Raw genomic sequence first — 26,884 nt, forward strand, 5'->3', positions numbered from 1 at the left:
GCTACAATCTTCACTCAAAAAAATAGTTGGAGCTATAAAATATACTCCAACACAACATAGTAGGGGTGTAAACGGTCAGATACAGATCGGATAGTGGTAAAATCAGATTCTTATCTGTTATAATTTTTCGGATACGGATATAAATACGGATAGTTTCGGATACGGATACAGATCGGATATTAAACGGATACAGATCGAATATCGGACGGATATGAATATAATTCGAATAATTAAAAATAAATTACTAATGTACATTATAGTAAAAAATAACATCCAAATATAATTTTTTTTATTCATAAATTAGATCTAGTATTTCTCATAATAAGTTTGTTGGTTACAAAATATATATTATATTATCAAAAATATTAGTCACTAATTATGTCATAGTATTATATTGTTCAAAATATATGTATATATATTTTAATAAATTATTAGTATGTATATGCAATTTAATAAATAAATATAAAAACATAGACCCATTTGTTGTGGTGAACACAGACGTCGGTCAAATATGGCTGGAGAGAGAGCAAACGCGCTATACTTGACCGCCATTGAAAAACAAAATAAAAAATAGAAAGCGCGTTGACCAAATTCAATTGGACAGCAAACACTCAAACTGGAATGGGAATGCGTATCCTCTGCATTAACTCAAAAAGGAATCTTTTGAGTTAATTAATCTTAACCGTTTGATTTTAAACGGAGCCAATCCGTCTGCTGCTTATGATATGGGGCCCTTTAATATTAGTGCAGATCTAGTCTGCACGAATCTTAAAACAGATCGAATGATCAGGATTTATTAACTCAAAAGATTCCCTTTTGAGTTGATGCAGAGGATACGATGCAAATGGGGAAGCCATAGCAGCATAGGATGACGTCGGCAGGTCTGTTGTGTTATATAAGGATGTATGTTAGTCCCTCCAATGGAAACAGAAGAACCAACCAAAATCTCTAACGCTCTCAACTTCCCATTGCCTTTTTAAACCCTGCCAAGCAGAGAAATTCGGAATGACGAAGGAGAAGGTAAAGCTCAAACCTTTTTGTTTCTCTCTCTCAGCCTTCAAGAAATGTGAGAGAATTTGGAGGATATTCAATTATATTTTGAAAAATAATGCAGGAATTGAGTGCTCTTGAGCAACTGAAATATGGTTTTGATCATTTCAAGAAGGAAGTCTATGAGTAAGTATTATGAGTCTCTGCTTTCTCCTTTCATTATTTTTTTTGTTCTCATTCAGTTACTAGACTTTAGTTACAGCTTGGAGGGTTTTTTTGTTTCCTATTTTTACAATACATTTTTAGAAGAAGGAGGATCCAATTACAATATTTGAAAGTTACAACATCTTATAACAATTCGGTTTTGTGATTTTCAAAGTCTAAACAGTCGATCCAAACGGTTAAAATTTTTCTATATTAAAATGTATTTGGGGATCAAATTTCATATTTTTTTTTTATTCTTTTTTTTAGTATTTATTAATATTTTACAATTTTTCAGTGGTCTAGAATTGTCTAAAAAATTAGTTTTGTAAAATACTTAATAAATAATAAAAAAATTCAAAAAAATGTTGTACCAACTTATTGTACTTTCTTGATTTTTCTCAAGGATCCGGGTCTCTAAAGTAATTTAATTTTTTTAGTTTCAATCTGGACCGTCAGATCAAAATTCAAGTTAATCCATCCCAATTTGGAAATTCAAGGAAGCCCTTCAATATTTGAGCCAAAACTGGTCGGACGGACCGGATCCAAACTCAAAATTTGACTTACTTTAGTGGTTTCAAACTCAAAAGGCGTCCCCAAATATATCAAAATTTGTAGTGTGTTTAATTTGTTTCTCCTGATTTGGAACATTCCCAGGCATTTTCAAAGTTGCTACTTATAGGAAAAATATTACCTTAATTATTTGACTTGATAAATTAATTCAACTTATATATGAAGTACATATTCCTTCTGTTTTCTTAATTCAAATTAGTTAAATATTTTTTCATTTTTCTTTCTTTCAGGAAGGATATCAAGAGATTTGAACAACTTGCTGAGGAGCAAAAACCAAAGGTAATTTTTATTCAAGTATCTGCCTCCTTTCTTTTTTTTCTTTTTTTCTTTCATTGTTATTTAGTCAATGGGGTACTTTTTTCCCTCTCTTTGACTATTTCCATTACTCTTTATAGTAAAGATATTGTACTTTGTTGAAAACAGGGGCGAAACATAGGTGTAGCTGGGGGGTGCTAAGCCACCTCAACTTAAAATTTTTTTATTACCAAGTATATAGGAATTGTATTATATAGTTCATTTTACATGTATAAGCCCCCCCCCCCCTATAAAAATATTTAAAATTAGAGGGCTTCAATGAAAATTTAAAAAAATATAATTAATTCATTTCTATTTGGACTAGTGGGCCTTCCGTCTTTGCGCATTGGAAGATGGCAAAAATAAAATCCTTTTCAAATTAGAAATTACAATAAACAAATGGTATTTTATTATAGCACCGACTAATCAGACAATTCCTAAATTGAAAACAACAATTTCATATTATAAATTATAGCATCGATTCCAAAAAATAATAATGATATTATTTAGCACCCCCTATACTCAAATTCTGGTTCCGCCCCTGGTTGAAAATAATGATGCACAGGAGCACATCAATTCTTCAAGAAAAAATAACAAAAATAAAAGAAATGCACATCAAAACTAATATATAGAATATTAAAGTATTCAAGCTAGCATGTTTATAAGTATCGTTGTATAACTGCAAATAGTTAATTAGTCTTTATATATACAGATACAATTATCAAAAGAGCCTATCTATATTATGAATGTTTTTTTTCTTATCCTGTTTTTTTAGCATAAGATAAGAAAAGGTCTTGAAATCAATTCAAATAATATACACATTGCTGTTATTCTTTTTTTTTAGCTCACAAAACCAACATATATTATAAGGTAGGATAAAATTTTAGAATAGAACATACTTATAAATATTTTGAACTATAAACATATTAAAAAAAATCATAGTACAAGAGATATAATGTTGTTTTAGTTTTTTGGATCACATGAGCAGTCAAGTGTTAGATTTATGACCAGTTATTTGCTCATATTAATTGCATCTAATATTTCCAATTGATTCACTGATCACTTCTATTAATTCTCATATTTTCCAAAAAAAAAATCCTCTTGTTAGTTTTGGTTGGAGTATCAAGAGCACCATCAAAATTTAAAAAACTAGGAGTATTCATGCAAATCATTGGCAACCAACAACATTAGAAGCTTTTGAACAGAGAATTGGCTTTTAATTTGATTTTATGATTAAGACAATGGTCTCTACCTAAAAGATTGTATGTTCAGAATGAAAATTCCTTATAAACATTTAAATTTGAATGGATAAATCTTTACTTTTATTAAAAAAAATATTGAACAAATGCGTTTGAAAATTTAGACTCAGGTGTTCAATTTTTTTAAACTTACTATCTAAACTTATGCATGTAAACAATATTTATGAAACTATATGTTGAAATTTCAGACAGTAATTCTTTTGAAAGCCAAAAGCATGTTTTTTTTTTTTATTAAATCCAAGTTTGACTGAAAATAAATTCACATATCTGTTGTGACAATATTCTTCATGTAAAAGGTAGAAATCCAACTGAAAAAGTTTTTTAATATATTTAATCTAAGTTGAAATTTTTGTTCCATCTGATCTTTATCTAAATTACCAAGTAGGAATTGTTTATTGACTTCTTTCTTTACCTAATCACAAAAGTTAGATTCCTTCCAAAGCAGGATATATCATTACAATATAGAATTAGGGTAAGAGTTGGAGTTGAGATCTAGTGAAGTAATCTAACTTTTGGGTTTTGGATCGGGACCGTCTGATACAAATCCATGATAATTCATCCAAAGTGGAGCACACACATTCCAAGAAACGAATCCGAATTCCGAAATAATTTCGAGCGACGAATTCGAATCAAATGATTATGATCCAAAACTCAAAAGTTGAATTACTTTAGAGGATCTGAACCCAAGAGTTGGTGGGTGCACATGGAATTATTCACGTTGCTTTTTTTTTTTTGTATGAAATTATAGCGCATGGGCTACCTTCTTCCACTTTCCACTAGAAAAAAAAATTAGAAATATTACACATATTCCAAATTCAATTAATTGTTTTCAAACAAAAAAAGGTTACAACGCATTACAACCGGGTCCCACAACGATATTCAAAGACTTAAGTCTCTTTCATGCACCATCATCATTTTTATCTACCAAAAATCTCAGCAACCAATTGGTTAAAATTTATTCATAAATACATAAAATTCTCATAATTATTTTAAAAAAATTGGTTAATTCTGAGGTTGTATTTGTAACACAATAACACATGTTTCAGTTCTTGGTGATTGCATGCGCAGATTCGCGCGTCTGTCCATCAACTATCTTCAGTTTTCAGCCGGGAGAAGCGTTCACTGTTCGCAACATCGCTGCTTTGGTACCGCCTTTCTGTGAGGTACTGCTATTAAATATAATGCACATCATAATTTTTCTTTTGTTGTTGCATTCCTTTTGTGTTTGCATCTAATTTGCTCCTGTAAAATCTTGAAAAATCTGACAATCTGATATTTACCCACAGGGAACTGTCATTTTATTCCAAATGCAGCATAATTCTCTAATTAAAATTTAACATTATGACATTTGCTTAATGTTTAATAAAATTATAATTGCAGAAAAAGAGGAACTCAGGGGTAGGGGCAGCTCTAGAGTATGCTATTGAAATTCTCAAGGTGCTCTTTGTTTTTCTTTAATTGTTTTTAAGAGAATTATTTACTTGTTTGAATTTCTCTGAATCTGACACAAAAGATCCCAAGGAAAATTAAAACATCTGAGAATAGTAAAGATATAACATGCCAAGGAATTAATTTTCCAGGATCCCCAGACAATGATAATTCAGAAAAAAAAGAAGGGGCTAAAATCAATTACATTATCAAGCTTCTATATTTTTTTTCTAATCAAAGTTCTATATTTTTTACTTCATCTTAAAAATATAAATTGATTTAAGATTAAAATTGAGCAGGTAGAGAACATAGTAGTGGTCGGACATAGCCGTTGTGGTGGAGTCAGGGGACTCATGTCAATACCAGAAGACAGTCACAACTGCGAGTATGCATTTATTCTCCTTAATTTGAATGTGTCTAAGAAACATTATTATAGCTATCTCAGGATACCAGAAAAGAGAAGCTAAATAGAAAAGGAAAAGGAATCAGTAAAATGAAGCAAGGAAGCAGCAAGTAATTTGTTATTTGATTTTTAAACATCATTAAAGCATGTGTAGAACTTGAGTAATAAATTATACTTTTGGGATTTGGAAACAGTGATTTCATTGAAGATTGGGTGAAGATCGGTTGGTCGGCAAGGGAACGAGTGAAAGATGAGCACGGCACGTTGCCGCTTTCTGACCAATGCAGCTATTGTGAAAAGGTTTCTTATTCCTTCCACCAATCATTTTCTCACCATTTTCAAATCTCATATTCCCTTCTCCTTGTCCCTATTAATTCTAAAAAAAGTAAAGAATGTTTACTTACTGGTACCTAGATGTATTTGTACCCCTTGAGAATCAGATTGTGTTTTTATAAAGGTGAATAAAATGACTAAAGAAGAAAAAGGCGCTTGCTAGTTGGTATCTCTTTTATAAAGAGTAATAATACATGACAACAACCCACTCCACTGATTCCTCTCCTAAAAAATGGGAGAAAATAGCTGTTCATTCTCCCTTCAAAGAAATACCAACTAAAATAAGAAGAAAAATTCAGTTTGTGGAACCCAAAGAATAAACGAGGCTATATGTTTAAGATAACATTTATTAAGAGAAGAAAGTACTAGAGAGAAGTTGAATAATGGAGAACAGAATAATCAGGTACAACACTGTACTGGTACCAGTATAACTTATTTTAAAATTGATAAACATTTTTCAGGAAGCGGTAAACCTGTCCCTCGACAACTTAAAGACGTATCCATTCGTCAAAGAAGCCTTAGAGAAGAACAGTGTGAAGCTAATTGGCAGCCACTATGATTTTGTTGATTGCGGAATCACTGTATGGGAGGCTTAACAGTGTACCTCAGATTAAGATAAAGATCACAATGTGTTCACTTCTTAGAGTTAACACTGGGTTTTTGTATTGTGTACTTTATGTCATCTATTATTACTGTAATTGTTTAACTGGTGTTCTGGTGTAAGTACAAACTTTGAAGAAATTTGTATGTTAATGAGTTGCATTTTACTAAATAAGTTTAATTTTTATATTTGTTTCCCTCCGTGATTTCAAGATAGATATTTTGCCCATCCAAACAGGTCAGGTGGATCCACACTGTTCCACCATTGTGGTATCCAAAACATGAACAAAATAAATGGTATATTTCAGACTCAGTAAAGAGAAAGCATCAGAAAACAAAACACAAAATTATCAATTTTTTACCTCAAAAAATATTAATTTAAATATTTCTTCTGAATTTCCACGTGCTAACCCTGGTGCTTTATACCTCATACAACCTCTTAATTACCCTGGAGCCTCTCCAGGAGCTTCTCTACCATAGTTCTCTGTTGTGTACCACTCAGAAACTCAGACCTCATTATTGCATTTGACACGAGAATTACATCATCAGGAGAGGAACCATTTACCTGTACAGTGAAAGAACAAATGTCGCTATGAATAAACACCCATGTATTAGTAATTTCTTCCTATGACAGATGGTATAACACTATAAACAGAAGGGAAGTGACAAAAGCTATCTATTATGCTTTGAAACTAGGAGAAACCCAGCAGGTTCAAACTCACAGCTTGACCAGTGCATCGTACCAGCAATAGCAAAAGAGATGGCATTTTTTCATGTTAGGCCTTTTCTTTTTCTTTTTCCAAATGCAAAAGAATAAGCCTCAACTATGCCTAAATTACGCAGTGAAGGCTTCAAAAATTCTAGATGATAAAAGCGAAATCTCGAGTGCAATAATCCAACCAGCATTGGTTCCCAGTATAGCAGTACCAGTACAGAATCTTTACCAGTCTGGTTCAAATATTGTGTATGATCCGTTTTCTTTCTTTGGAGGGGGACGGGGTTGAGAGAGAGGAATTACCCAGACACGGCCATTTAATCCAATGGCAGTCTCAAATGATATCTTCTTCCCTAGTGCTTCTAGAACTGGACATGTTGGAGAGCTCAACAGCCTGAAAATAGTAAACTATAGTTGGTGATTTGGCATAAAAAACCTTAAACAAAGGACTATTGTGATTCGACATGCATGCATGTTGTGATTGATATTTTTTGCCATGGCCACCACTTTTGCAACAATCTACCATAGTCAATAGTTATTTGACAATGACAATAACAACCATTATGTCTACAATTCATAAAGCCAGCCTTGGCATATAGTGTACTGTATACCCAAACATATAAATTGCACAACATACCAGGCAATGATTTTATGTTCCCTTTGTGGAAGTTTTTTAAAAGGCTTCTTCTATAGAATACAATACAAATATGATAACTCACGTTCGTGCAAGGCCAGTTGATGTCTCAAACATGTAACCATTTTTTAATTGCCCGAACTCAGCAGCTTTTCCGCTAGCTATGCAATAAAAAAAAGGAGCTTCTCATACAACAAATAACATATTATATATTTTTTTTAAGGCACATTGAAATATGGCACCACATTTTCATACCACAAGGGTACATTGTGGTGTTTTTATATGACGACTTTGATTCTCTTGGGTTATAAATTGAGCTCTCTATATATAAACATTAAAATTATTCACTCATTAACAAGCAAAAAACCAGCATGAAATCAACCATACCAAAGTACATACACTAACATAAAATTCAATGCCAATTTGGTACTTATTTAGGATTCGGATTAATTGGGGCTTGTATAATAGGATCAAGCGTCATATAATCACATGAAAGAAGAAAATGATTGATTAGGAAACCATACCATCTGTGCATGAAAGCTCAGGATTCATGATGCTATTAGCTTTTACCACACGAGCATAAATCAATGTGCCTGTCTGCACCAAAAATAACATCAGCAGATGGAATTAATTGAACTCAATTCTACACAGATCAGGTACAGTGCAGGTCAAATTGTACCTATTATACCAGTTTACAATCTCTCCTCTTTTTCTCCTTCATCTTTCTGTTTCATGTTCTCTAATTTCGTTTTGTTCTTTAATTATTTAATTATTTAATCTTTTTTCCTTTTATTTTATTAGTTTTGTGATGTGCGTGTATGTGTGCGTGGGTGGGGGTTCAATTTTGTTAGTTCAAACAGGAACAAGGGATTAATATATTGGTATTACCATTAAGCTGGCTCACTTATGGCATCCTTTAGTTGAGTACAATACCTGGCTAACAAAGCATGTGATTAAGAATTGAAAGAATTTTACCTCAAATTTTGGTATATTTCTCCTTGTACCACCTTCAAATGCAAGCACAGGTAGATGTGCCAGATTTGGGGCTTTAATATCCACCAAGAAATTCTGAAAAGGCACATCAAAAGAAAAAACATCTCACTTTCAATGCCAAGAACCAAAAACACAATTCAAATTATTTCTATTTTGCATTTCTTCCAGTTTGAGTATAGAGGTATTTCATGTTTCTTGGCATCAACAAAATCAAGTTCATAATCTCAATAAAGCAAGGAGAACCTTGAATTATCTAATGGAACTATATAAGATAAAATAAAACAGTTTCATAATTCTATATCGACCTTAAATTAAATTTTCTATCCTTGGGATTAAATACTCACATCTGATCTGCTATCGACAACAATACCAAGAACTGCATCCTCCAAACTAGGTATGTACTGCAACAAACGACGATATCATATTATAAAGAGTAAATATGAAGGAAATAAAAAAAATTGAATCGATCATTATTGAGGAATGGTTTTTAGAAAAACTGCATAAATTATTAAGTTGCAAGCACATCTACATAGAATTATCATATTTGTACGAATCTTTCAAATTATTTGCCAGAATGCTCGTTCATAGTTCAATTATCATACTTGAAGCAAGCATAGGCAAATTACTCTGGAAGAAATACCCAGAGTTGGCTTAGTGTCATATTCATCCTGACATGTAAACATAATCATTGCTTTTGTTTCATACTGAAAGAAAACATTGCATAGATTATCCTTTGGAAAAATACCCATGCTATACATGAATATTCAATAGCAAATTTGCATAGACTATTATGCTAAAATAATCTTACCCAAATTAAATACTACAGTAAAAACATTCGCACTTACTCTTTTTTGGGAGCTCTCAACCCAGTACTTATTTGGTTTGGACAGTCTCAACTTCCCAGCTTGCATTACCGATATACTGTCACAATCCTGCATAATCAGATTAAAAATAAATGAATGATTAACTTTTTGCATAAATTTGTTGAGAAAAAAGTACTGTACAAATGCAGAAAGAATACCACTTATAAGGTGTTACATACAATAAAACATACATTTGCACTTAGGTTTTGCGGTCATCTAATATTGTGTAAACCTATGTAGTGGGTCACTGTAGTATGGTCCTTTTGAAATTGCAAGAATACCCAATTACCAGGACCACAAATCAATGCTCCAATAGGAGTAAGAGTCCCTCACACCACAAAAAGGAGAACACTCACACCCTCTTTCCTTCTCCACATTATATCATTACATGTGCAAGACTAACAAAATTAACACCTAATTACTAGTTGTGCTGCTAATAAACCAAGTTATAAATAATAAAAAGACAGTAGAATAAGGTTGGGAATTGAGAATTGTTGCTCGATTTCAAACCTAGACAGTAAAATTGAAAAATAAGATGTTTGACCTGGCGCAATCCAGCACCGAGCCTGATTGTCTGATTTTCCATCTTTGTGAGGTCTAGAACAACATCTCCAGGCACCTGAGAAAAAAGAATTACTACGTATTACAGCAAAGAAGCAGTGATACAGGTGAGCTGAGGAGGAATCAAAGAGACAAGACGAAGAGAATCGCGTTTACCACTATTCTATCGATGAGGCTTGTCGCGGTGGTGCTCGTCGTGTCTACATCCATGGCCGAAACAGATAGAAAGAGAGACGTAACAAGGGTTTAGGAAGTAAAAGAAGAGGGTTTTGAGAAATTGTGCCGAGAAAAAGTCCGAAACCCAAATTGGGCCACGACCCAGCCCGGATCTTCAGTAAACGGATTCGGATTGGATAATTTTCGGATTCGGATCCGGATAATTTGTTAATATGGAATAAAACTCAGGATACGGAAACGGATTGAAAGTACGAAACGTTATCTGGATTGGAATTTCCAAGGAAGAGGCGTCGCGATTAGGTAACGAGAGAGAGGTGAGGGGTGGAAAGGTTGATATAAAACGGCGAAGGCCGTGGCTTTTTTCTAGAACCCTCTAAAATCTATCGAGCTTGAGAATTGGAAATAGAGAGAATGGGTTCAATACTTCAATTTAGTCGCAGCCTCGCATCCTGGTGCGACCAACAAATTAAGCTTTAAGATTCGGAATTACCGATCAGAAGTTGTCCGACGTGTATGGATCGCAAGATCCCAGGTTCCCAACCCAACCAGAGTAGTTTATAAACAAAATATGTGCAGAATGAAAGTAAATAAATAAAGAAGATGTGTTTAAATGCCACATTTTAGTGCCTCCATAATATTTTTTTACTGTGTTTTTATTTTTGAAACTTTAATGACTGAAAATTTGAATTTTATATATAAAAAGTAAAAGTAAAACTGTGAGATAGGATTTATACATGAGGTGGGATTCACTTGCACTGTTTTTTAGTGACATCATATTACATTATATATTTTTAAAATTTAAAGAGCCAATTCAAACCGTTCAACATGATGGATATATAAAAATATGCTTGCAGATCAGATTTTACATATTTTTTTAATTATTTTACTATTTACTAAGATGAGTACAAAAATTTAATGGTCTGAAAACCACGATATTGTAAAATACTTAATAAATAGTAAAAAATTCAAAAAAAATGTAAATTTTAATATACCTATCATGTTGAACTATTTGAATTGAATGTTTGGATTTGAAAACTTTAAAAATATAAGGTGCAATCGGGTGTTACCAAAAAAAACAGTGTTAATAGATACCTCCTCTTTATTTATTTTACATTGTTTTCATTGGCATCAAAAGCATGCCAAACTGCATTGCAGTTAATAATATTCAAATGTTCAATTTTGAAGTTATTGTTCATATATAAACAACATTGAAACATATTTTTTTATATGTGCATATACAGAGAATAACGATTTTATTTTTATTATTGAACTTTTTTTATTTGTGTTTTAAAAAAAATAGTGCTGTGGCTAAAAAATATCGAACTATTGTTATATGTAATAAAATTGAGCATCTGCATAAAGAGATAGATATTGTTCTTACTCCCTTCCTTAGCATATAATGTTTCTTGCTCCTTTTCTTAGCCATAGTGGGACTGCTATGTTTGCATGGACCATAATTGTGGTCCGATTAATTTTGTTCTTATTTTGTTTCTAAAGTTCTAAAGTTTTTATTTTAGAGAAATATTATGGTCCGAGCCATCATATCTGAGCGCATTCCCCAAGTAGTTTAACAGAAAAAATCTTTCAATGTTGTCTAACTTTCATTTTCAGCGTTAATATCTAAACATATAAAACTATGTTTATAACATTTTAAAATGTTACTCGCAAACATTTAAACTTCTATCTGAAAGCATTTCTAGAAAATTTTAACTATCAACTAATTTTGTCTTCAAACAAAAAAAGAAAGATTTTTTTCACCCGCTATTTTTTTATTTTTTCTGTGATTATTCTAATTCATTTTCCCGATGATCCGTGATAAATTTTACGAATCTAAAAATACGAACGTTTTCTATTCAATTTTATCTTTCAAATAAGATCCATGAAGAAATATTTTTGAGTAATTTGAAGTAATTTGTTTGTTTTTAAGTAAAACCCATGGGCACTTAAATTTTGAAGTTTTCAAATCTCAATCTACAACCATTAAAATTTTCAAAGTTTTGTACATGAGGTTTATATACTTTGTACATGAGTTTTTTACATGCAGTGTTATTGTTGAGATTTATACGCTTTAAAGTTTTACTGTTGAGGTTTAAATTATTTGTACATGAGATTTATATGATTTATTCTAGAGATTTGAAGTGTTATTAATGAGGTTTATACGAAACATTTGAAGGCTTGTAAACAGAAGTTTAAATTGTTTTGAAGCAAATGAAAAAAATTAAAAGTCACATAGATTTAAAGTGGTAAAAAAAGACGACAAAAATATAACTCGAAAATTATTCTTTATGGATCTTATTTGAAAGAGAAAATCGAGTAAAAAATGTTCGTATTTTTAGATTCGCAAAATTCATCACAGATCGTCGCAAAAATTGACAAAAATGATCAGTGAAAAAAAAAAGTGGATGAAATGAATTTTTTCTCTTTTTGCTTAAAGACAAAAAAAGTTAGGAGTTAAAACTATCTAAATTTAGAGATTTAAATGATTTCAAATAGAGGTTTAAATGCTTGCGAGTAATATTTTAAAATGTTATAAACATAGTTTTAAATGTTTGAATATTAGCGCTGAAAATGGAAGTTAGACAATATTGGAAAAAAAAATTATGTTAAACTAATTGGGAGACACACTCGGGGATTTTGTTTGAGATACAATTATCAAGCTCCTTTATTTTATTTCATTTTACATTTCCTTACATTATTTTTTTTCTTATTTCTGTTTTTTTTCATATTTTTAATTAGTATTTATATTTTAAAGTTTATATAATTCAATTATCAGACAATTATTCGTTTCGTATTCAAATCCGTATTTGTAGATTATCCGATGAGTATCTGTTTTCGTTTAAAGCAAATTTGATATATATTTACTATTTGTATCCATATTCGTATCCGCTCATTGAAAAGTGGATATGTATATATAGTATTAGCATTGTCTGCTCCGTTTATACCCCTAGAACCAAGACTTAAAAAAAAATTGAATTAGTGTTCGAGTAAATTTAACGGACGGTTAATTGAAAGTTTATATATACATACACACGCATATATTATACAAAGAAGAAAAACTTTCATACATGATAACATATTTTGATGAAATGTCCGATTGATTCTCTATGTAAAAGAATTGGAATATCCAATAAAAAAACATATTATTTTAAATAAATTATCTCAACTAATGATCTAATTTTATATATGCAAATGTTTGTCTCATTGCAAACAACCAATTATTTATTGTAATTAGAAGGTTTACTTAGACGCGAGAGTAGAGGTGCTAATGGACAAAAACTCGTCCAAAACTTAGTACAGCTCATCAATTTTTTTATTAAAATCCGACTCAGTTCAGCTCAACTTTGAAGAGTAAAGTCCAATTTGTCTTGGTTCATTAGATTCTTTAGATTCGGCCCGAACTCGGCTCAAACCCAATTAATTGTAGTATATTTCAAAGGTGTGTATATTTCGAAGGCCCGAACTCAATTTTTGGAGAATTTTGTTGTCAAGTTTGAAATTTTCCTTAACTTTCTACTAATAAAATGTGAGAGCTTCAAAGTAATTATAAAATGGAAAAATAGAAATCTGGAGTATATAAAAGTCTATTATTTCTTGCATAATAGGTGTAGCTGCGTCTTGAAATTCTAATTGTCATAGTTCCACTGTATCACAATAAGCAATTGTGAGAAATCTACTATACGTTACTTAAGTTAATTTCAGATAATTTAGGGAGGTAAAATCTTGAGTATACGAAAAACATAACATAGAAGGATGAGCTTCTTAGTTTAATAAAATGGTACAGAAAAAGAAATTACTTTTTTTGGTCTCTAAGAAGGTTGGGATTCTTGAAATGAAAAACATTCACTTAAGATTTGATTCTAAAAAGACAAAGAAAAAGGTCTTAAGATTATCCAAGAACTTGATGTTCAACCTGCTTAAGACACTAAATAAACCTTAATGAGTCTAAATCCATACTGCCAAACAGATACTAAGTAACTAAAAGGTTTTTTCAGTATATAATGTTTTTATTTAATTAATTTTCTCTAATATCTCGTTGCAAATGTAGCAATGCATCAATATCATCTCAACGCATCATGTATGTTTTCATCAAAATTAAAATTTATTATAGTTATGGATCTCATAATTTTAACATTTTCAATATATTATGATCGGTCTCATTGTAAGAGTTAGCTTGAGGTCATAAAATAAAATTGGCATGAACATGTCATGCTTTTTTGATACATCGATCATGACATTCAGAAGCAAGCAAGCAAATAGAAAAACAAAACTCAAGACAATTTAATTTCCGGATACATTTTGTGTTTTGAAATACAAAAATTAATAAATTAACACTCTAAAATTAAAATTTTCATTAGTTTAAAAAATAGAAAAAAAATCACGACTCTTAAAATTCGACCTTAAGTTTAAAAACTACGAGCATACTTTTAAAATTCAAAATTTAAATTTTATTTGAGAGATCTTATCTTCTAAATTTCATTAATTGAGATACCAGTAGTTTGAGTATGTCATAAGTACAACAAGAATTTGTTAAAAGTAAAATAACAAGAAAGCGAGAAAATAAATGTTGGTACACTTACATTACTGCGTAAGAAATTTCTATTTTTAATTGTTTAGTTAATGTAAGCTAATCGAGAATTGATTAACACGCTGTGACTTTGGTCTCGTGTCGTGTCGTGACCAAGTTAATTTTTCACATGTCGTGCTGTGCCGTGTCGAGACCAAAATATCAAGAGATAATCACAGCACACAAATAGTCATGCTGTGTTCAAACGTGCCTCACGTGACTCGCGTGACCATTTGATCATAATTTAAGTTAGTTTATTCAAGATTCACCATTTGATCAATATCTAATGATCCAAATAACACGTGACTCGCGTGACCATGTGTTGTGCCGTGTCATGACTAGATCTTCATGTGAAGTGTTGCGCCATGTTAAAGTTTCAAAAGATAGTCACGGCACAGGACAAACGAGTCACATCACGTAACTAGCACGCGTGTCGTGCCTTTCCGTGACAGAGCCGGCTCCGTCATGTCATTTTTCCCACTCTAATCACGTTTAACTATTTTATTCATAATTTAAGTTAGTTTATTCAAGATTCACTAAGATCTAACGGTCCTAATTACATGTGACTCGCATAACTATGTGTCGTGTTGTGCCGTAAGCAGATCTTTTGCGTGACATATCTTATCATGCCAAATTTTCAAAAGATAATCATAACAAGTAAATAGTCACAACACAACATGCAAGTCGCATCACGTAACTGACTCACGTATTGTGCTATTTTTCTCACTCTAGGCAAGACCTACATCGAATGTAAATAATAAATATTAATAAAATTCGTTTATCCAACTAATTATTCAATCTGTACTTAGACAATTATGAATATTTTTTTTGTTAACTGATAAGAATTAGACTTATTCGTACATTATTGTATCGCACAAATAAATTTCTAGAAAACATCATCCGAAATGAGCAAGTGAATTCTAGTCGAGCGATTTTAATTCATGTCGCATTCTATGCTGAACAAATATTCCATTTTTTATAGTATTTATGCTGAACAAATAATCCATTTCTTCTAATATCACTGCATAAGAAAATTCGAATTTTCTTTTGCAGTAATGTAACAACATGTTTATTTTCTTTCTTTCTTGTTAGTTTACTTTTAACAAACTCTTGTTACTTATATGACAGACAGGACTGGTATCTCAATTAATAGAAATTTGGAAGATAAGATCTCTCAAATAAAATTTTAAATTTTATTAGTATGATCGTATTTTTTTAAACTAAGGTCGAATTTTAAAAGTACGGATTTTTTTTTTTTTTTTGAAGATATGTAAATTTAAATTTTAGAGTGTTAATTTATTAATTTTGTATTTCCAAACACAAAATGTATTTTTTTTGAAGTTATGTAAATTTTAATTTTAGAGTGTTAATTTATTAATTTTGTATTTCCAAACACAAAATGTATCTGAAAATTAAATTGTCTTGAGTTTTGTTTTTCTCTTTGTTTGTTTGCTTGCTACGGAGTACGGAATGTCATGATCGATGTATCAAAAAAGCATGACATGTTCATACCAATTTTATTTTAGAATCTCAAGCTATCTCTTACAATGAGACCAATCATGATATATTGAAAATGTTAAAATTATGAGATCCATAACTATAATAAATTTTTATTTTTATTAAATAATACGTTGAGATAATATGAATCTGTGATGCATTGTAGCTTTTGTAACGAGATGTTAGAGAAAATCAATTAAATAAAAATGTTATAGGTTGAAAAAACCTGTTAGTTATACCAAAGGTTAGCTGGTATGGACAATAGTAATCGAGAGTGGTGAAGTTGGCCGACTTTTAAAACAGTTGAGAGTCTAACCTTCAAAACAATGAGAAAGCTAGCTGAGTTAGGATTATGAGAGAAAAAAAAAATCAGAAGAATATTTGACTAAAGATCACAAAAAAGATAGATAGAGAGTTTATAATAGTGAGGATAAAGTTGAGTCAACTTAGTGATGTATATTCAATTTAATCATATTTATTTCAAATTTAGTTTACTTTTTTATTTTCTATAATTAATTTGTCTTTTTATATATGTGGATTGAAAAAAAAAACATAATTATTTATTTTCAACATTCGTATTATTTGATTAACATATAAGAGAATATGGTATTTTATTTGTTATCTAATATTATAATAGATATTTTATGATCGTTTACTTCTATTTTAATATTATAATATTTTTTTACTCAATTTATTCTATATACTTAATTCTTTGTATTTATTGAACATGAATTTTTAAGTGAATTAATTTTTTTATTCATAAATGGCCACCGAATATACTTAATTCTTTAGTTGGATTTCTATTTCTCTCAATTATCAATTATCTATTTCGTTAATATATTACAAATTTTGCTCACATTTTCTCTATTTTTTATTTAATTAGTTAGTGTTCTTATATTTGTGGATTAAGAATATATTAAAAATGACAAAATTAATTATCTGCAACACTCGTATTACGTACACAATTATATAAGAGCATATGATCTTTTACTTTTTCTCTAATTTCATAATAGAATTTTTATTCATACTTATACTTAATTATTTATTTCATAATAGTTTTTTTTAGAGAAACCGTAGGTATGATTCATTAACTTAGAAAATTTGATTACATAATCCTAAAAATTGAAAAGTGAAAATGGTTTGATGAAAAATACAGTGCGCGTTAAAATGATATGAAATTGTTAGAGTGAGTCTATGGTAAATACGCAGTCTTAGGTGTAATACGAAATCTGAGCTCTTGCATTTTTCTCAAAATCCGTGCTGTGAACTTTGCTGGATCAAGCACTAACGGAGCGACTCCGTTGAAGTTTGAAATGGTCCGTTTCTTATTGGGGGAACTTCATATATATCCCTCAAAAGTTTCAATATTATGTATTTATCCCTCTAAAATCTATAATTACATATTTATCCTTAAAAATTATAGAAACTCACATATTTGTCCAATCCATTATATTTAACATTAATTTTCTATGTATTCCCATTTTACCCTTCTTTTATGTTCCCTTCTAAGACCAATGTTAGAAAACAATATTAAATCGTACCAGTACCAATACATAGCCGTACCAGTACCTTCTTTGCCTAACTAATTTATTCCTCAACAGGATTTTGTAGCCTGACTAAAGTATCTTTTATGGTTTCAGTTAATTAGTTAAGCTAATATATAATTTGTTCAGTTCAGCTTTTATGGCTCTGTGATTTACATAGCCGTACCAGTTAAAAATTTTGAGCAAAAACATCCAAATCTTCTTTTGCTTTACTTTTTTCTTTTCTTTTTCTTTTCTATCCCAGTGAGCAAGAAGAAATAATATATTTTCTTCCTGCCAATCTTCTATAAATCCCCTTCATGGCACTGATGCCCTGCTATCTCATATTTTTCCAAAAGATTTCTTAGTTCCTCTATCTCATATTTTTAAAGTATTTTTTCAGTATTTCACTGTCTTGTGCTTTCCTCGTACCAGTACTGAACCGTACCGTACCAGTACCAGTCACTACAATATGTTTTCATTTTGTTGTATTAAACACCTTGGTTGCATAAAGAAAAAATAACAGTATATTCCAAAAATATAACATTATGAAACTTTTAGTGGCCATTAATATAATAATTAAATTATGACACCATAATCATAATCAGCATTAGACAAAAACAAAAACTTTGTTCTTTTCCAAAAGAATCATTGCAATATTATATTGCACCAACAAGTTTTTAATAGTCGGTACAGTAGTTCCAAAAAACACACTATTGCAGTATCTAATAAGATTATAAACATAGAAAATGCAAGCAACCATAATCAAAACAAAATATTAGACCACATCACAACTATTAGACAGTCAAATGCATGGCATCACACGGCATCGACTTCTTACTCCTATGTGCTTGTGAATTCTTTCCTCGTACCCTGATTTGAAAAAATATTATTGTCAGCAATTAAAAATCTATAAGGGCATTCATAAATATTGAGATTGAATTTCTAAAAAATTAATCAAATGAGAACATAAATAAGTTTGATAACCTTTTACCAATCATAGGTTGAGATACATTTTGAGAGGTACCAGATTCAGATATTTGAGATGTGGTCATGAGAGGTGCCGGGTTCTTGCAAGTCTTTTGATGATGTCCGTACATGCCACAACGCCGACACTTGTGTTTTCTCGTCGGTTCATCGGATGAAACATATATGTTCTTTTTAGGCTGTCCAGGTGGACGTTTGATGGTAGGTGGATATATCTTCTCCTCTGTTGCTACATGCACCCATTGATCCTTTCCCAGCATTGGAGCAATGTCCATGGCATAGGCGGCTTTGCATTTTTCGATTGTGAAGTATGGATCCACATACTTCTCCCAATTAGCATCCCTTGTGAAAACAATAAAGGCGGCTGCATGTACACATGGAAGACCTTTAATCTGCCAAACCCGACATGAGCATTTTTTCTCATCTAATATAACCTCCCAACGTTTTCCCTTGCACTTGACTTCAGCTCGATTGTCGCTACTTCTACAAACTTCATATTTACCCAAGTTCTACATAAAAAGTACATAAAGTACAAAAAATACATAAAAGATTTTTAATGGAGTTGCTTGCTCCAAGAATATACACCGAGGGAAGAAGTGTAATTATTTATTTTAATTTATATTTAATCTAATTGTGACTATTTTATCCCTACCATGATGTTTCCTTTTCTCTCAAGTAGTTCGGTTCAGCTTTTGTGATTAATGCTTTATTCTTAGTGGGCTGATGTACTAAAAATCTACACTTGGTTGATGTACTAAATTAATCCTTTTCTGGTACCAATTATATTCATAAATAGAAATCTACACTTGGCTGATGTACTAAAAATCTCACAAATAAATAAAATATGCCTTTTCTGGTACCAACACAGTGTTTGTTGTGGAGATTGTTGGCTGGAGTAAAAATCTCACAAATATACATACCTTGGTGATTTTGTTGAGGTAATTTTTAACTTTAGGAACTAATATGCCCTTCCATTTTCTCACATTTCTCCTCTTCTTATCAAATAGTACCATAATCTTTTCTCTAATGGCATCAAGGAGATCAAGCACAGGTTGGTATCGCACATCACCTATCCAAGAGTTAAATGTTTCAGAGATATTGTTCGTAATGTAATCACACTTGGCTGCTGTACCAAACTTGCTTCGACTCCATATCTTTTCATGGTTCTCATCAAGGAATGTAATTGCATCTGCCCGTTTTTTAGCAATTTCACCTAGTAATTTGTCATGCTCATGGGGACAATAGGTTTTTGCTGCACCCCACATCTTTTTCATGAAGAAGTCACCGCGAAATTTTTTCTTGAAATTGCCTAACAAGTGCCTCATGCATTCTCTGTGCTCAATACTAGGATAAACTAACCCGATAGCTGCTTCTAATCCTTTCTGCATGTCGGATGAGATAACAAGACCATCTGGTGTTCCAATTGCTCTTTGTAGTGCCTTAAGAAACCATGTCCATGATTCTGTATTCTCCGACTCGAGCACGCCGTACGCTATTGGATACATGCAATTATTACCATCAATGCCCGTGGCTGCTGCTAGTACACCATTGAACTTTCCTTTGAGATGACATGCATCAAGGCCAAGGTAAGGCCGACAACCCAACAGAAATCCCTTGGAGCAAGCTGCTAGTGAAATAAAAAATCGTTGAAAATGCTTCTTGCCATCTTTTGTCTCAAATTCAATGTCCACAACACTTTCCAGATTTCTTCGTTGCAGTTCTTCTTTGAAATCATCCATCTTTATAAAAGAGTCAACCCATTTACCATACATATCGGTATAAGCTTGTTCTTTTCCTCTAAAAACTTACATATAAGGCACGTCAACATTGTATTTCCTCATTAGCCACTTTTTAAGCACGGCAGCAGAGACGTCTCCATCAGATTTTAACTTACCAACTACAACATCAGCAACCCATCCTTAAGTGGCACACTTATTACTGCATTTGTGTGCTTTGTGTGCACGAATGTTTAGGTATCAATCTTCTAACCTATGCAAATGAAAAAAAAAATCAAGAAATTGGAAAATAATATTAATTACCAAAAAAAATGTCAAAATATATAATTTTTGAACCCTTGATACAAAAAATACTTACTTCAAAAGTAACACCATCTTGTAGGACAGAAACATGAATCCGCCATTCACAATCTCTACTTACACATCTTGCCGTGAATCGTGTCGAGTCACTTTTCTCAATGAAGTACTCAAACTCATTCATCAATGCATGATGATTTAGAGACCTTCTAAAATGAACTGCATTTAGAAACTTCGAGTTTACTTCTATAATTGAACTTTTCTTGCTATATTCATAAGTTTCATCTTCATAAATAGGCAACTCAATTTCACTATCAGTACTGTAACGACTATGATAGCTTTCTTCAGTGGGGCAATAGTCTGAATCATCCTCTCCATGTGGTTCATTAAAAACTTCATCTTCCTCACTGTACCAAAATATGAACTTAAATATTTCAGTGGTAAATACATAATGCATGATTTATATAGTAATTAGTTATCTCAAAATGCATATATACCTTTGTTGTAACACATTTGTATTAATATTTTTCTCAGTCGTCACATAGATGGTTACTTCTTTCTCCTTCTCATACATGTTAAGCATCACCGTAAAGTTGTCATCGGAATCAAGTTCAATGAAATATTGTTGTTTTGCATTCGTGTCAACAAAGAGTATGGAGAAAACTAGATCGCCCCTTAATGGATAATGCTTCACCACCTCTTCAATTAGTTCATTCAAGTTGTACGAGCAACTATCGACATAGATGCTTTTTTGATAGCCAAAACAATATTTTCTCCTACAAGAGTTCTTGATTATTCGGAAGAAACCTCCATATTTCAGTCGTAGTTTGTACTTGGATGAATGCCCGAAAATAACAAAAGACAATGTTGAACTAGCAAAATAAATTATTTGCTGGAAATTTAATTTTTAGATGTTGTCCATTGTTCTAACAACCTGATTTCATAATTTTACTATGACCAATTAACTTGGCCAAATTAGAAGTTCTTTATATGGAAATAAACTAAACAATGCCCTATCAGCTTAAATGTAGAAATTAACCTAATTAAATTATCTCTAAAAAACATGAAAATAAAAACCAGTAAAAAGCCTTCTCCTAGAAACTTGAAATTCTATGCTGCTGTTTGTTGCGCCTGTGTACCAGTTCCTATCAGAAATTTGCCTGGGTCTAGTTGGTACCATTCTTGCCTCCAATTAGTGTTTACCAGAACCACTACTCATGGGCCAATACCACTGGTACGGACTGGTACCATACCAGTAAAATTATAATTAACTGGTAGTATCGGTACCTCTAGTACCGACTCAAAACTGATCAGAACTTACTCATGTACTCTCCAAAGTGCTTAATCAGGAATTCTCAAATAAATTTTTAAATCAAACAAAATTAACACAAAATCTAAGTTTCAGAACTTACTCAATAGTGGGTGACTCAGCCATGTTCTCCCATCTAGGTCTCGAGTAATCTTTGGCAGTCAAGTCTAGAGAGAGGGGCGATTCAACATCCGATGCCATATTGAATAGAGGAGAGATGAAGAGGGAAGAATTAACGCAGGGGTGAGAGAAATCGAGAGGGGAGGCGATAAGAAAAGAGGCGGGAAGAGAAATCAGAGAGAATAGGCAAGAGATTGTTAGCGTGTTTGGAGAGGAGGCGGGAGGTTTTGGCGCTGCCAAACTCAACAGATTAAAGAGAGAGAGGAAGAAGAGTACAATGGTCATTACAATATTAATTAATATTGTAAAATAAATTTTAATGTTTAAAAAATATTATTTAATTATATTTGGACATATTTGATATATAATAGAGTTAGATTGGATAAATTTGTGAGTTTCTATAATTTTTAAGGATAAATATGTAATTATAAATTTTAGAGGGATAAATACGTAATATTGAAATTTTTGAGGGATATACATGAAACCCTTCCTCTACCTTATTCCCTCATAATGAATCGCATCGTCACGCTCTCTCGTGCGCGTTTCGCCGACGCTCTCTCACCGAATCTGTTCTGACAGCCGAGGTCCGCGACGGCTCCCTTTCTTTCCCACTCCCTCTGTCAAAAGGCTGCTCGACACCCGCTACAGCCTTGTCATCTTTCCGATCTGGTAATTGCCATCGATCCCTCTTCACCTTTCTCTCTCTCACTCTATCTCTGGAAACTATTAATTTTGGGGGAAAGTTTGATTTTTCCACAAAAATCTCAAATATGTAGAGATATAGCCCTAGATTCTATTGTTATTTCGTTTCAGTTTTTAACCATCCCTTTCTATAATTTATGTAAATATTTTCTATAATTTCATAACCAGTGGATTTATGAAGATACCTGGAGAATTATGTAATTAAGCATTTTATATCTTTCCACTAATTCTCTTGAAGTTTAGTGTTAATGTAGAATCTGGAATCTGAAATTGAGTAGTCATGGTGGGTACATCTAGGGGTTAGTATAATTTAGAGTATGGTGTCATTTAATTTTTTTAAGGTTTAAGTCTTGAATTGTTGACGATGGTACTAGGAGGTAGTACAAGGCTACATTCAAATTGACGAGACATACAGGATTGAGCCTATATTCAAATTGACAAGGCATACACAGCTATATTCAAACATTGAGGTTGTTTCTGTCACATATGTATGATTGAGCCTAAATTGACAAGAATTAATGTTGGGAACTTGGCCTTTGGCAGCTATTTTGTTTAAAATAAAGAGAACAATAATTTCATGAAAACTTAATATAGTTTGATGGTTAGTTGAGACAGAGTTTAGTCCAGTGTGACTTTACTTGTACAGTTAAGGGAGAATTGAACAAAAATGAGACATACTGGATTACTGGCACAAATGAGTTATAGTAACCATTAATTTGTTTGGTTTTGTGCTTTGATTCTACAAACTACGAATAGCTGGTGCTTTTATCGTTACGAATGGAGTATGACAATGCAAGACATGAGTGCAATGCAGCTGACTGAAGGGCCAAGATACTGGCTTCAGAAGTCATTAGTTTAGAAGAGAAGGTACTGGTTTGAGCTTGGTTAACAGTTTGACTATAGATTCAATGGTTTGGGAATTCATAGTTTTTGTTCATATGAAACCAAAACAAAACAACAATACCGTCAAAGTGAAAGTTGAAACAAACTCGAAATTGCTGCACAGCTATATTACTTATTTACTTTTTTTATAATAAATTCTTGAATTTACTTAGTTTCCTTTTGTATTTTTTTTAAAGCTCTCAGATTAAGATCCAATGAGCTCCGGTTGGGTAAACAAGTTCAATATCTAAACTCAGAAGTTTCTTCTTTCAAGTACGTGTATTCATTTTCTTATCATTTCATATTGTTCTACAAGTAATTTTATGATCTAGATGATACTCCATACTTTCTAGTGTCAATTTCTTTGACTTGCTAGTTAAATGCATTGCTGGCATAAACTGGCCAACAAGTGACACAACTGCAAAACACATGTAACAGTCATGATATAGAAGTAAGCCCCTCAATACATATCTCTGGCCAACAAGTGGCATAAACTGGCCAACAAGAAGAATTATTTGGTATCTCTGGCCGCACCACTTCTCTCGGTGGAGGCAATGTGATTAGCGCCCTGTGACTCACATAAATCCAGTTTGTACGAAATCCAATTAGTAAAGAGTTTTCCTTTTGTTATTTACATTTGAAGGCATGGGTATAATAGTCATTTATATTTTTATCAGTAATTTAAATTTATCAAACTGTCCCCACTCCCTTATTTATACTCTACAGTCGTACCAACAATGAATCAGTCTTTTTCACCAATGGTTTTAAGATGTAGAAAGACCCATAGCACAGCACTGACTGTGCTATGGCTTTTTGCTCATCCCTTTTTATCGGTTCTCAGGTTTTCTGTACATGTCATGATACTTATTTCATGCAGCTATATTCTAAAATATGAATTTTATTATGGTCACACATTGACTGTTTTCTGATATTTTTCAGATCCTAACTATTTTCATTACTCCTATTAATTCGTTTGTCCAAATAATCTATAAAAATTCTAATTCCCTTTCCAATCTTTTGTTCAATTTTGCTGGTAAGCAATTTTATTTAAAAATTAGACAATTCAGTTGTACCGGGCACGATACTAAGTTTTTGTCCTTGCAATGTCAATCGTCAGTAGTAAAATAGTAAATGCAGAATTAATAATCAGTCCAGAAATGACTTCCTTGAAGCGTCAACCGTCAAACTTATCTTGTTTTTTTTTTCTCTGCAGAAATTCACAAGAACTTATTTGACGTCAACCGTTGAATCTATTATAGTATTTTGGTATTTTGGTATTTTGGTATTATGGTATTACTGTATTATGGTATTACTGTATTATGGTACATGCCAGTATTAGTGTCTAATTGAATTATACTATTATTTTAATTAATTGTGCAAAATTTTATATTTTTCAGATATATTCAAAGATCAATCCAGTATTTGAGTTGGTGTACTTGATAATGCATTACTGGGGACATTTTGGTTAATGATTAGTGCACACTTAGATATAGTGTCATTTGGATTTCTTGTATTTTATTTTTTATTTGCAACTTAATGTTTAAAGAATATCATTGTAAAGGCTTCCATCTCAGATTTTTATATGCAGTTCTATGGAGATGCCACGGGAAGGGCGATATCAAGACCAGCAGCTCAAGTTTCATTAGCTAGCAGTTTACATATTGCTAGAGGTGTGATTAGTGTGGAAAAGCAACAGACCTAGCAGTCTTTCTCTTATTAACTTTTTAATTGTTAATTATGTAACATAATTTAAGAAGATTGTTCACATAGCCTTTATTTTTTAATTTTTCTTTGTGTTCTTTTATATGTATGGGGAGAGAGAATTTTCAAAAAGAGAGAGGGAGATGGGGGTTTGTGTTGTTCATCGTGGAGAGAAGTGAGAGATCTCACATCTCACTGAATTGAAATTTCATGGATGTAGAGTCGGTGAAATTAAAATGAATTGAAATTGCAATTCATTGGTTTGCAATTGCAAAGGCTTTCACTAATACAGAATATTAGAGATGCTCTTATGCACTTACAGTGAATCAAACTACATGTGTTGAATCAAAATTATATATCGGACCAAACTATAGGATTCAATGTAAAGTTTGATTCAAAACTATGAGTGAGGCTATGGTAATCAAATTGAGACAAGTGCCATCTGTAATCAAATAAAATTTGATTCCAATTAGATTATTTTTAGCATCTATTAACCAAGTAAAGTGCCATCTGTAATCAATTTAATCAAAAAAGCATGAGTGGGAACAATACTAAATCCAACCTCGTTGAGTGCCTTCATAAATCTAATAATCTAACAAAAAAAAAATTTAATCAAGCACTCAATCATAGACAGAGAGAGAGAGAGAGTGGAGAAAATGGAGTTACGGAGGGGGAACTGGAGGAGGAAGCCGAATCGAAGAGGGTTCGAGTGAGAGAGGCGGAGGGGGTTGAGAGAGAGACGGAAGCGCCTAACTACAATGGAGTGCAGGAAAAGAGAGAAAACCCTAGATGGTGCGATGACTGAAGTCGCGAGGGAGAGACTTTTTCCAGTTTTTGCACTGGTTGAGAGGGAGATGGTGTGACGACTGAAGCACGTGATTCATTCTGAGGGAGAAAGGTAGAGGAAGAGTTTTGCGTTGGAGAAACAAATAAGAGCATTTCCAACAGTGATTGTTTATGGATTGTTTATGCTGATGTGTCAATTGTTTTTGTAATTGCTGGGTTGTATGGCTATTGCTTATTTAGCAATTGTTGGAAATAATTGCTTAATAAGAAATCATTTTTTAAAGATGAGTTGGCCAAATGTTTAATTCTTATTGGTCAAATGTTTAATTCTCAATTGTTTGGTTGATTGAACCAATATAAGAGTGGATTGCTTAATTTTTAAAATTTTCATAATTGCTAATTTAGCAATTAATTTCAATAGTTGGATTGGAGATGCTCTAAACGGATCATTTCAAACTTCAACGGAGTCGCTCCGTTAATGCTTGATACAGCGAAGTTCATAGCACGAATTTTGACAAAAATCCAAGAGCTCAGATTTTGTATTACATCTAAGAAAATAACTGTTATTTTAATACAAGAGCTCAGCATTTTGCAATAAGATGTTAAGAAAATCAATTCAATAAAAATTAAAAACATAATATATCGAGATAATCTCCAGTTAACCTCGGCCTAGTGAATAAAATTCGGACATGTCTTAGATGTGCAAAATCAGTTTTAATTCGGAGATAAAAGATAGTTTAGGATATCCAAAATCAG

General features: G+C 32.0%; 3 protein-coding genes across 4 annotated transcripts; 1 reads left to right on the forward strand and 2 right to left on the reverse strand.

Moving 5' to 3' along the window:
* The first annotated feature begins 886 nt into the window (after positions 1–886).
* On the forward strand, positions 887–25,440 carry LOC144563053 (beta carbonic anhydrase 4-like). Of its 2 annotated transcripts, none has more exons than XM_078312418.1 (8): positions 887–1,020; positions 1,115–1,176; positions 1,995–2,043; positions 4,364–4,480; positions 4,698–4,754; positions 5,045–5,130; positions 5,343–5,497; positions 25,140–25,440. In XM_078312418.1, the coding sequence occupies exons 1-8, from the start codon at positions 1,006–1,008 to the stop codon at positions 25,289–25,291; spliced, it is 693 nt and encodes a 230-aa protein (XP_078168544.1). In that variant the 5' UTR covers positions 887–1,005; the 3' UTR covers positions 25,292–25,440. The 2 variants fall into 2 exon arrangements, with proteins under 2 accessions (XP_078168544.1, XP_078168546.1); XM_078312420.1 differs by lacking the exon at positions 25,140–25,440 and adding an exon at positions 5,943–6,241 and having other exon boundaries at positions 893–1,020; positions 5,343–5,448.
* Positions 6,364–10,150, reverse strand: LOC144563052 (uncharacterized). Its single transcript, XM_078312417.1, has 9 exons — positions 10,004–10,150; positions 9,831–9,905; positions 9,269–9,355; positions 8,768–8,824; positions 8,406–8,498; positions 7,955–8,027; positions 7,516–7,591; positions 7,100–7,190; positions 6,364–6,646 (listed from the first exon to the last, which is right to left on the reverse strand). The coding sequence occupies exons 1-9, from the start codon at positions 10,055–10,057 to the stop codon at positions 6,521–6,523; spliced, it is 732 nt and encodes a 243-aa protein (XP_078168543.1). The 5' UTR covers positions 10,058–10,150; the 3' UTR covers positions 6,364–6,520.
* LOC144562941 (uncharacterized) lies at positions 18,406–21,464 on the reverse strand. Its single transcript, XM_078312310.1, has 3 exons — positions 19,444–21,464; positions 18,596–19,104; positions 18,406–18,481 (listed from the first exon to the last, which is right to left on the reverse strand). The coding sequence occupies exons 1-3, from the start codon at positions 20,365–20,367 to the stop codon at positions 18,406–18,408; spliced, it is 1,509 nt and encodes a 502-aa protein (XP_078168436.1). The 5' UTR covers positions 20,368–21,464.
* Positions 25,441–26,884: the final 1,444 nt, after the last annotated feature.

Source organism: Carex rostrata, chromosome 12 (assembly GCF_964058835.1).
Source record: "Carex rostrata chromosome 12, lpCarRost1.2, whole genome shotgun sequence".
In the NCBI taxonomy this organism is placed as follows: Eukaryota; Viridiplantae; Streptophyta; class Magnoliopsida; order Poales; family Cyperaceae; genus Carex; species Carex rostrata.